General features: G+C 30.3%; 1 protein-coding gene across 1 annotated transcript; it reads right to left on the reverse strand.

Moving 5' to 3' along the window:
• Window positions 1–611: 611 nt before the first annotated feature.
• Window positions 612–5,802, reverse strand: LOC135145388 (puff-specific protein Bx42-like). The gene is made up of 14 exons (XM_064077492.1): window positions 5,743–5,802; window positions 5,545–5,642; window positions 5,329–5,487; window positions 5,007–5,244; window positions 3,640–3,773; window positions 3,077–3,143; window positions 2,330–2,442; window positions 1,976–2,093; window positions 1,787–1,916; window positions 1,528–1,619; window positions 1,279–1,408; window positions 1,085–1,203; window positions 854–989; window positions 612–739 (listed from the first exon to the last, which is right to left on the reverse strand). The coding sequence occupies exons 1-14, from the start codon at window positions 5,786–5,788 to the stop codon at window positions 646–648; spliced, it is 1,674 nt and encodes a 557-aa protein (XP_063933562.1). The 5' UTR covers window positions 5,789–5,802; the 3' UTR covers window positions 612–645.
• Window positions 5,803–12,848: the final 7,046 nt, after the last annotated feature.

Here is a 12,848-nt window from a genome sequence, read left to right on the forward strand (position 1 = left end):
AAGATGACTTGTGTGATAATGGCATGGCGCTGCACAAAAATTTTGTGTTTCCAAGAAATTTACTAAATGGCAATAAATTTATGCACTAATCAAAACTCAAAAAGATTTTATAGAATTTCAAGATCTTCTAAATAATTAAATTGACAATAATAGACGACAAGCTCGCTACTGGAACGGCGCTACATATTGAATTTGCTTTTCTCTTTTAAAAAAAAATACCTAAAGGCAATAAAAATATGCACTACATACTAATAAACAATTAAATTTTATATAATTTTCAAGGGCTTCTAAAATGGAATCAACAATCTCTTTAGTCTAACAGCAAATAAAGGAAAAATTCTTTTAATCAAGGAATTGTTTTAGTTTGCCACTAAATTAAGTAAACCTCTTAAATAAAATGCGAGCTCAGCTATAAATTCGGGTAAAAAACTGCCTACCAACTCTTTATTACTAGTGTTAAAGTGTGTAAAGATTATAATTCAATAGTCTTATACAATCAGCGTCAATGCTAACACTTCCAACTAAAAATTACAAGCGAGTCAGCTTTCCTCATTAACTTTATTATAAAAAATATATATAATCGTTGAGTGTTATTAATCTTACGAGTGCAGAACAATAAAAATTATAATGCAAAATTTAAACAAATTAGTGTCTATGCCTCTTCCTTTCACTTTCAAATTCCACAAGTTCTCTACGTTTATGATATGAACCCCTCAACGAGGAATGATGCCGAGTTACCCTAATAAAAAAAAAACTCTAAATTCCAAAAAAATTATCATTAAAAAAAATTTTGAAAAAAAAACCAACAGCAAATTTTCATAAAATAGTAATAATAATAAAAATAAAAAGAAACTCGGTGGTGGCGATCATGGAAGTGGCTCTTCCTAGTGATTCTTTTTTTCCCGAATCTTTCTTGGAGGTCATGGCGTCGTTTAAAAGAGCATCCAAACCAAAAACGTCGTCATCTTCTTTTTCAAACTGAACAGGTCCTACAAAAAATATTTTTATTATAATTTAATAAAATAATAATTAACTTGTATAATATAATGATTATAAATAAATTTATTAAGTTACTAATAAATACCTTCACGGGGAGGAGCAGATTCGTCAGCTCCCAGAAACTTTTTATCAGCCACAAACTTGTGCTTTTTAAGTTTAGCAATATCCTCATCTCCGTACATATCAGAATCGACCGATTTCGGTCTTCATAAACCAGATAAGCAGGAATAATATTAATAATAAATAATATAAAAAATATAATAGATAATAAAAATTTACTTGTATATACTTGTACTGGTGGAGTTAAACAGTGGCTTATCGTAGATGCTATAGGCATCTTCACTCCCAAAACCGCTAGTGAGCCCCTTCGACTGGTTGAACAAACGTGCGTCAAACATGTTTTCTCCGGCTGTAAATAATAATAATAATAATAATAATAATAATAATAATAATAATAATAATAATAATAATAATAATAATAATAATAATAATAATAATAATAATAATAATAATAATTAATAAATTTACTTGTATTTGTCTTAATGGGCTTCCCAAGAGCAATTTGCTCGCTGATGTCTCTATCAAGATCGCGCTCACGAACTGTTTTTTGTTTTTCCAAACTGCAAATAGTAATTTAATTTTTGTGGATTATTAAAAACTTTAATAGAATTTAATATTAACTATTTAGTTATTAAATTTATAAAAATAAAAATCTGTTATTCATACATTAAACTTTTTATACTCAAAAGAACAGTAAAAAAAATTTATATTGAAAAAAGAAACGAGCCTCGCACGCTTCAGTCTTCGCTCTCTTTGTCTCTCGTAATGCCGCTCTTTTCGAAGCGCTTCCCGCTCAGCTTCGCCCTCCGCATCCTTCATTTCAGCGGGCTTGTCATCCGGCTCGGTTGGGACAATCCCTTCACAAAAATAAAAGCAAATAAAAATTAACGAATAAAAAAATTATATCAATAGAAACCTGCACGTTCATTCCGGGCTTGTGTAGCGCGTCGAAGAAGATCTCTTTCTCGCTGCTCTTTTTCTTTACGCTGCAGCTCATTTTCTAATTCGCGCCGAACTCTCATTCCTTCAGCAACCTATTAAAATAATATAAAAATAGAAGGTTTACATGAAAAATAAAAAAGTTTTCATAATATAAATATAATCACATATATATATATTTAAAATTTTTAAAAAAAACTGTTTCATAGACACCAAGCTTATAAACTAAGCAACTTAAGTAAATAAAAACATATAAATTACTAATCAAAAGTTACTAAGACATAAAAAAAGTTTTTTTTACACGTAATTAAAAATATAAAAAAAATGGAACTTGCTTGACGGTACGATTCATTATTGTTGTGAACTCGCCGAATCGGGAACTGATTTCTTTTTCCTGCAATCCCCGCCCATCCACGAGACGCTTCTCAAGTGGGATCGTGTATCCTAAAAATTTTAGTATAAGTCATAATTGAGTTTATAACGAAATAAAGAAGGGCACTTAGGATTATTTTTTATTTATTTTAAAATTTTATACAAATAAACTAAATTAGAAATACTCAAGCAACTTTCTCTTTTTCAAGTGGTACTGCATAAAACATATTATAAATTTATAAAAATTCAGCCAAAAAATTAAAACAATAAAAAATCGTTAAAAAATTGAAATTAAAAAGTGGTAAACTTCTTAAACGTTTTTATTAGTTATTCCACATAATTGTAAAAGGAAATAGAAATATAAAAAATACATAAAAGTTTATTAATGAATTTACTTCTTTTTGTTCTACAAAAAGAAAGTTACTATGAAATTTTCTTAATAAAGCGCTTGCAGGAATAAAATTTCAAACTTAATCCATAAATAATAACAACTTAAGTTCATTAATATAAAAGACGTAAAAAAAATAATACAACTAAAAATTGCATTAATATATATATATAGGCATAAAAGAAAACCCAATTAAAACTAAATATTTTTTAAAAAAAAAGAAATTATATATATTAGTAATAAAGAATGGGAAGAAAAAAGTAAAAGCAAAATCTCAATGTTTTCTTCTATAGTAAAAATTGAAATAACAATATCGACCTTTAGCATTCTTCCAATTTGAAACACAAGGAGGAATATTAAAAGCAGCCTGCTCCTCTTTCGTAACCTTAAAAAAATTTTAAGAAAATTTCAAATTCACATTCGGCATTTCCGTATAAAATATAATAATTTTTATAACGTGTAACGCACTAACGCCACAAAAAAGGAAAACTTCAAAAAAAATAATAGACAGATAACAATTTTAATATAATATTTAGATTTAAAAAAAAATTAAATGAAAAGAATTAATAAAAAATAAAAAGTTAAGTAGGAGGTAATCAGTAAATAATAAATTTATACTTTAGTTTAGAAAATATATTAAATAATAAAAAATAGAAATGGAAATATGTAATTATACATAATAAGTAGATATAAAAAGTAATCAATAAATAATAAATCTATATTGAGATGAATATAACAAATTAATAAATGGAATAGAAACAGAAATATACATTTATGTATAATAAAAAGAAATAAAAAGTAAACAATAAATAACAAATTTATACTTTAAAAAATTTAATCTAAACATTAAAAAAAAATTAAAAATCAATTGAAATGAAAACTTTTCTAGGAGGCGAATGGAGTATGGGAGGGGGAGGAGAAGGTGGACCAGCAGGGATTTTCTTGTGTCTGAATTTCGGCGGCTCCATGGGATCGACAGGCGCGTCCACCATGCGAATAATCCTCTGCTGCGCACCTGAAGAAATTTAAAATAATCTTAAATCAAAATGAAAAAAAGTGCATAATAAAAAGTTAAAAATAAACTGCAATAACTAATAAAATAAAAACTTTTTGCTACGCACCTAAAAAATAGCCTTAAAAAATAGTTGTATACATTTAAAATATTTTAAATTAAAAAAAATAATAATAAAGATAAATACAATTAATTTCCATTTCATTAATCTAAAAACAGAAATCAATAACAATATTCACAAAATAAAATCCCTCATTTAAAAAAAATAAAAAAATTGCAAAGGATCATAATAAATTGAAATTAAGAAAGATTGAATAATGGAAAATAAAAACAAATTTTATTTTACCAATTAAAAAAAGTAAACTAAATTGCAATAATAATTAACAATATATCACCCTTTGTTGTGCACCTCTAATATATTAAAATGAAAAAATTGAAATTAAAATAAAAAATAAAATCCTAAAAAAAAATTAAATGCCAATAACAATCAACAAATTTAATTAAATAACTAAAAGAAAAATATAAACTATTTACCAAGTTAAATTACAAGCATGTATATACTACTAAAAATCGATAATGCCACTGAAATAAATCAAAGAAGGAACAGTAATACTTATAAAGCTTATAAAAATTTATGCGACATGAGATTCATAAAATAACTTAAAGTATAAAATAATTTTCAAGTAAACTTTGAACTTTCTTCTTAATATCACTTTACATATACAACTTAGCATGCCCAAAGAATCTTCATATATTTTTTTAAAGGGCAGGAGAATATTTATCTTTATTGAGTACTTTTTTTAAACATTTTTTATTATTATTTTTAATTAAACTTTACTAAATATTATGTGTTTCCATTACTATTGTTTACAAAACCCAATAAAAAATAAATTTTTAAATAATTTTTATGTAAAATACTAGTATATAAAAAATAAAATAAATTCTAAATTTATTTTTATTACCTAATACCTAGTACTATAAAAAAACCCAAAAAAATATAATAAATTTCCTAATAATAATAAAAAACTCAAGGCAATATGACTTTTAAATTTTAATTGACTTAATTTCTACTATTCTAAAAAATACTTATATCTACTTTTGGTTTCTTACCTTATTACTAGCATTCTAAAAAATAAAAACCTATAAATATAATAAAACCTAAAACAATTTTTTATACTAAATTTAGTATCTAAAAAAAATTATTAGGCAGATGTAGCATTTCAAAAAAAGAATTACCAGAATTATAACCAGGGCCTTGTTGTGCCGGAGTAAACCGAATATACTTATCAGGAGATGATTTCTCTGGAGCTCTTACGGGCTGCGCAGCAGATACTTTATGTTCAATTATTTTCTCAAGAGCTAGTCGAGTTTCCTCAGCAGTTTTATCGATTTCTTCCTGGCCTGGTTTTTGTAAAGTGGGGTCATCTTCAATGACATCCTTACGAACAAGCTGGTTAAAATCGGTGTGGAGGACCTTTATAGTAGAAATAAACAATTTAAAAACTCAAAAATAAAATAAAACATTTTAATAGTTTTTTAAGTTAATAAGTCTTAATACCGTATTCAAACCGTGGCCTTGACGAACGATAGCATCAAATCTTATTTTTCCATTTTGATCAACTTGCAAGGCTAAAGTTTTCCCTGTCTTCTCCTTTCCCATACCCTGAGGGTATTGAGCAAGAATAACTTCAGGATATGCACCGCCATCTCCAAAATCCTAAAGGAGAAACCGAAATAACTTAAGTATACTTTATATCAAAATTTTCTCTAATACAGATTGTGAATGAGGTATCCAATTTTTACGTTCGCCGTAAGGCGGGGCCGTACACTTTGACTTTACTTTCACACGTTCTTGCTTTATAATGGCAAGGTCTAAAAATAAAGTAACTAGTAAATTGCACCAGTACTACATACAGTAAAATTTAAAGTTAAACAAAAAAAAAGTAATATAAAAAAAAAAGCAAAAATAAACTTTTGGTTTTAGGTGGCGGTAAAACAACAGCCAAGGACTCCACCATTTTTCCAAAGTAAAGATAAGAGACTGGGTCGAGTGTAGTGCAATTCCACTACTCTCTGTAGGGTTGACGTGCCCCATAACACCATGCTTTCAGAATTAAGGCCAATTAAGTTTAATTTTATCAAATCTTTTTTGTTACCTACCAAATACCCTTCTTAATTGTAATACTATCCAATCACTGCAGGCTTATTCAGCGACATTCGTCAGGCGTTGGTTGTGTATGACCACCTTTTTAGCGTTTTGTCAACTGTATTAAGAAACGTCACCGCATGCCAGCGGTTCTCTCGCTGTCAAATTTATTTTGATACAGTCAAAATCGAACCGTTCCCCAAAGAAGAATGAAAAACATCTGAATAAGGAACTGTATTCATTTAGTAAGGCCCTTCAAAATGAGCATCCACTTTTTGACGTGGTGAAAATTGTAGCAGGCCTTTCCGCCATAGCATAACAACGTGGTAATGACTGAAAGCGACATTTTAGGTCGATACATTTTGTTGCTCAGTGCGCTACACCCTGGGGACGAGGTGAGATGGCCTGGACCAAACGACCCTTCGCTTCACGCTTTCTTCCCGCTCGTGCCACAGTTGACAAAAGCGCTATAATTTATACGCTGGAAAAAATGTATATATTAAACTCAGCTAAGAGTGCTAATTTGTTTTTATTTTTCATGCCAGAATTTTTAGTTATATCTGTTTGAGTTAACATACCGAAGTAATAAGTATTTGGCAACTAATAGCTCAGGATAACAGCAAATATGGATTAAGTTTTTTTAAGGAAAAAAGCAAAATCATTCTCACGGTGGCCAGGTCTTTATTGTACTATTTTTCTTCTCTTCTATAATATAGTGAAAATTTTTGTAATTTAACTGCTTACTTTTATGCATACAACTTTTTAGCCCTTTAAAGCTTAGGTTTTATTCTCTTGTGTATGAGAGAAGTAATGATAAAATTATATGAAATTTTTTTAAAAAAATGTGTATTACGTAAAATTTTATATTTAACTCTATTTTAGCCGTCAAAAATGAAAAATTATATGAATAACTAGTATATAGAAAAGGTAAATTAAAGGTTTCGTTTAGCAAATTGATAAATTTTATTTAAGAATTGTATGACTAAAAAATAATTTTCTACGCATAAATATTTTTTACAATAATTTCGCCTTCACAGGCAAATATATTCACTTACCTATTGGCGGTGTTAAAAGAAAATTACTTATGTAAATTAGGCTGTTCGGCGGAAAATACGCCTAGGTAGTAAAACTAATTTTTATAAACTATTAGATTTTTTATTTTTCAAATTAATCTATATCTATTTCAATACACCTTTCAAATATACCGTGCAGTTGTTCCGCGAAAAAAATATTCTGAACTCTCATCTACAAAATGCTCAACTACAGTAGATCTCATTTCGTTTTGATAGAAAAGTCTTCTACCACTTAAATCTTTTCTAATCTTTAAACAAGTAATAATCGCTTGGAGTCAGGTCTGGATTGTGGGGTGAATGGTTAATTTCCTCGAAGCCCATATCGTTAGCACACTTTGCAACTTGAGCTGTATGAACCGGCGCGATGTCTTGTAATTGGAGAATCCCTTTGGGAAGTTTACCCTTGCATTTCTAATGACTCGTTGCAATTTGATGGCTTAGCAAGCGTTATATTACCCGTATATCATTCTTCCTTTAGAGGTCAACCACCAAAAGTATTCCTGCGCCTTCCCAGAGTTTCGTTGCTATAAGTTTGGCAGTCACTCTTTGAACCTTTAATTTGCGCAATGGCTTTACTCCTTTATTTATCCATTTCTTGAACTCTTGTTTAAATTCTGAATCGTACCAAGAAACCATGTTTCATCACAGGTTACAAAGATGATGACAAATCGCACCTAAACTATTGTCACTTAATAAATGACTAAGAAGGATTTGCCATCAATATCCTTGCTAATCTCTAGTTCCTCTGCTACCTAACGATCCCCAATCCGACGGTCTTTAAGAACTAAATTTAATTTATATTTTCTTCCGTAATCACCGTGCAAGACCCTCCTTGGTGCTCATCGTCTTTAATTCACTCTCATCCCTCTTTAAGCAGTCGAGTACACCTTTTGACCGTTGCATGATTTCTTTAAAACATTTACCTTTTTTTTACAAGGAACTTTATCACAACCCATTATTCATAGTACTAAAATGACTAGGTTTCGCAGAAAATGTCCTCTGTATGACGTTTTCTCAATAACTGTTACATCAATATGACAAACCAGCTTTTCACATTTTGCGAGGTCTACTTTCCGCCGGACAGCCCACGTGTACATATATAACAATGGCTACAATTAAACAATAAACAAAAAAAGAAAAAGCTAAACAAAGAGTGAAATGAGAGTAAAGTTTGTAAACTTATTAATTCATAGTGCTTATATGCCAAATATTAAGCGCCGTGTCGTAAAGAAGCTCTATATTTCCCTTCTTTTGACCGCGGCCCCTAGCAATTTAAGTAGCCATACCATAGTTTTGTATAGTTGTAAAAGAGGTGCCATACACCTATATTTATCCTGATTTTTTTATATACCTTACAATATAACAAGTAGTAATATGACTACTATAAGGCGAGAAAGGGCTTAATTTAACATTAGTTTGTTGACTTATAAGTTCAGATGCATATAAACACATATGTGTGCAGTTAAGTTTCAAAAATATTGTAGATGAGGACAAGGTTTGATATGATAAAAGATAAAGGAAGTTTACAGGGTTTTGGTATTTTACTGTTGTGATCAAATAAAACGATAATTTTAATTTATAACTTGAGATATACTGGTTCATACTACTTCCTTCTTGTAAATATGCGTATAATTAATTAGTATTTGGTAACTTTTAAAAGTTAAATGAGTGATCTCCCTCTCCCCTGGTTTGACATGGTAGTTGTCACCAAGGAGAGTTCGTGCACAGAAGATGGTTATGTTTATGTCATTAGCATATTATTCTCTTGTATAACAGCGCCTTCTACCTCACTTTTATGCATACGGGTTAGGAGTAAAGCAACTCAATAAACTTGTTTCTGCTTCTTTCTTACTTCTTCATCAGTGACGTAGGCGCTAAAGTTATATACTTTAAATACGCTTACTGAGGGGCAAGATAACACTTAGGATAAAGTCAGAAGCTATGACCCTTAGCACACTGTAACGTCTCTGCCTTTAGGCGCAATGTTATTCAGTGTGCTCGTCATCTGACGTCTAAGCATTAGTAGAGTCTTTCGCTTTTCTTTTTTTAAGGTTCTATAGGTACTAAAATATACCCTATAGTTTTTAGACTGAAGATGTAAGTTTGTTTGGATTATTTTACTAATAAGAGTTCGGTCTTTATTGTGTTTCTCCACACAAATAGCCGCTAATAGACTGGAACCCTGCGTTTCTATTTCTTTTTTAACCATTTCCACACTCACTGTAGTGCACACTTCTTAAATGACAACCCTTAAGTCTTTTTCTAAGGGTAGCTGATAAAGATATTAAAGTACAATAAAGTCTTAAAGAGGTGAAAACAATTTTCAGAATATAAGGATGACACGAGTTACATCTTTAGCAGTCAAAGCCCTCATGTCGTTGTTCTAATAACTATGCGATCATATTCCAATCTTGATTTCTAATCGTAACATACCGTTTTTTTTCGTTTTATTCTTTAATTCTTCTTTTATTTAGGTTATCTATATTACTACTTTTATTGCTGCAATTTTTAATATCAGAGGACTCGGTTCAATTCCTATTAGTGCAAGAATTTTTAACGTTAGCAGCATTACAATTATGACTATCTATAGTGCTACCCTCGTTTTTAATGCCGGGTTTAATTGCTGTATTCTCTAATTCCACTATTACGAACAGTGGAGTCTGAGTGCTTGGGTTCCTTTTAAAATTAGGCCTACCCCCAGATGACTTTCCTCTAAGATCACTAAGAATATTTAGTCTTTTTAGTACTCCAAAGGAAGTTGATAAAGAATCTATAATCTTGTTTTCTCGCTCTAATTGTGCCCTTAATTATAGCTAGCAGATTAGTAACCGTCTCCGTAGAGTATTGTCATTTCGTGTTTTTAAGTTACAAAGCTATTCAATAATAATTTATGTGTATTTAAGCAACGTATTAATAAATTTTATGCAAGTTATAATAACAAAATGAAAAATAAATATATAAAAAAGAAAATAGATTAGATTGAAAAAAATATGAAAAAGAAGTAATAGAATAAAGCTGGCGAGCTGGATTTATTAACCCTTTAACGGATAAAACTGGTACTTAAAACAGATTTGCTTTTTACTGCGAAATCACTTTCTATATTGAAACTATACTTTAAAGTCTAATATTTGCTTTCAAAGTTGATTCTATATTTTGAAAAAGGGTGGTTACTATGTTTACCAGTGAACGTTTAGCTGATAATACATCTTTAATGTTTACTGGTAAGAATATTTGACACACTTATTGTTGAGCATATCACAAAAAAGTCTTAATTTGTTTTCTATAAATAAAAGATGCAATTGCAAAAAATAAGAAGTGTTATTTTTTCAAAAATATAGGTATATATTCCATTTAATAAAAAGAAATAACAAAATAAAGCTTTATTTCTTATATCTATGATGCAGATACTAATGCCTAACGCAAAATAATACATTCTCTTCAAAAATATCAGTCTCATTTCAGTCTTCTAAAGAGACGATACTATAATTCTCTTCAAAATAAACGAAAATCCTTTCATAAATTTTTGTGGAAGGGCACGAAACATTCTAAACATAGAATCACTTCGCACTGGTATGAACTATATTACTTCGTTTTTAATTTTTTGCAGTGCTGTAATATAAGCGTACCTTCTCCACGTGCCTCATAAGCAGATGATCACCAACATTGCACAATCACGCATCCATTGGGGTTATTCCTTTTTCTACCTCTTCCCTCTTTGTTCTTGAGCAATATTTCCAATCGGTTCATCTTCCAGAACAGATCGGAAACGTATATGACTTAGATGCTTAAATGTTTGGTTGCTGTTTTTCCAACAATTTTGGTATAAGTTACACTGTTTACTATCGCTGCATCTAAACAATAATAATAAAAATTTCAGCCACCAACGACGACTTTTCCATGATATACTGTGGACAGAGCGGTGCTGATCGAAGTGGTCCACTCCACCCATATTCTTATTAAATTCCGCCACAGTCAAGGGGTATGGAACCATAATTCTACTTCTATCTTTTTGGGTTCTCAAAACCTGCCTTTTGTCTAGAGGGTTGTACATGGTTTTTGCAATACAAACAGATTTCTGCCTCGATCTTTCTACTTGGAAATACCCACTTCGTCTTTTATGACACCGTCGCTTTCTGACAATCGTAGTTTTCGAATCTGCTTTCAGAACGATTTTGAGAAAACCGTTTCTTGTTTGGCAAATAGTGGCTCATACAAAAAAAATTTGTATAGAAATCTACCAATCATGGGTGTTGATGTAAAAAAATTATCAAAAAACAGGTAATGTCCATGCCCTGAATATGAAGACAATTTTGTTACAACTCTTCTCCTAGTGGTATGCCTTTATTATCTTTCGCTTCAACTCATTCATAGATAGATATCCCCAAGCAATAACCTGTCACCGCACAGTCATTAATCCCTATTTTGAAACCTTTTTAGTTGGCTTCACTGGTGAGGGAACTCCGCCCTTTTAATTTGACCATAGACTCGTCAGTTGGAGTATCTTAAAAGAAGAAATAATAAATTGATTCTTTTATTTAGGAACTCTATAGAAGCCTTTACTTTGTAGCATTAATCATAATTTGGATCTCTCTTTTTTGGCATATTTTCATTGTTGTTGAGTATACATAATGAAGAATTTTCAGGAATCGTTCCAGTCATTACCAGTTTGATTGGATCAACTTGAAAGTTACTGTTATTGTTCCAGTACATCCGCATACTTTGTGCATAAAACCCATAATTCTCTGTATCTTAATTACACGAAGTTCTGGTATCGATAACTTCGAAACGGCGTTTTTATGCTGAGCATATATATTTTCGATTCGTCAACAATATATTCTAAAATAAGCACCGTTAGTATAGTACCCAAAATTAGTGAAAATAAGTCTAGTTCCTTTTTGTTCGTTATGCTACATGGCTCATCAAAATTTGTGTTTGCAAAAGATTGTGGTGGACGATGGTGTCTTTTCTTATCATGGCCCCTATCGGGTTTTTTTTCAGTCAGATTCTTCGCTGGAATTTCCACTAGGATCATTGCTTCTCTGATAGGCCCTCTATTCAAGCTCTTTGATTAGTACGATACCTCTCTTGCGGTATCTATAACATCTATGAAAATTATTTGAGGATGCTGGTCGGGACGATGCTTCAGGTAAGGAATTAGCTTCCTCCATATTAACTAGATAATTTTTAGAAGAAGACGCTTGTAACGTGTTTTCAGGGATAGGCAAAATGTCTTTATAGTTTAGGAGATACTCTAAATTACTCTCTACATCTTCCGAGTTTTTCAAATTTTATTGTTACTTTTTGTCCATTTTTTAAAGAAAATTCTTGTTGAAAAACAACAAACAAATATCAAAGCTTAGCATTATATTTAGAGATGACGATGTAATTGTATAAATATACAAATATAACATCTTTGCCGAATAATATATTCCTAATTCAACATTAGAAGAATCAACCCAAAAACACAAAGAATCAAATAATATACTTAAATTCTCATAAGCTTTCAGGCAAAAAGAAAAAGAATCAAAACTTTAGGCAAGCAAAAATGTATATTCTAACACTTTTGCCAAATTTCAATAAAAAGGATAACTTTCAAAATTTCTATATCCCAAATTAATATTTCAAAATAAAACGATAAAACAAATGTTTACTTACCTATCTAACCAAAAATAAATTCTTATATTCAGAATGAACACTTTTTTGTCCAATAAAAAGATAGCGCAACACATGCTCAGCTTTTTCACTGGTAACTAAATTTACCACTTTATGTTTTGTTGGTTGGTGCCTAATCCGTTAGGACACGGTATTCAAACTTCCAGAGATTGCTTAAGAGAGAGAGCCTGTCGTTTAGGGTCAATT

Source organism: Zophobas morio, unplaced genomic scaffold (assembly GCF_036711695.1).
Source record: "Zophobas morio isolate AGI-343-1 ecotype UQ-CSIRO unplaced genomic scaffold, CSIRO_AGI_Zmor_V1 ptg000147l, whole genome shotgun sequence".
Taxonomy (NCBI): domain Eukaryota; kingdom Metazoa; phylum Arthropoda; class Insecta; order Coleoptera; family Tenebrionidae; genus Zophobas; species Zophobas morio.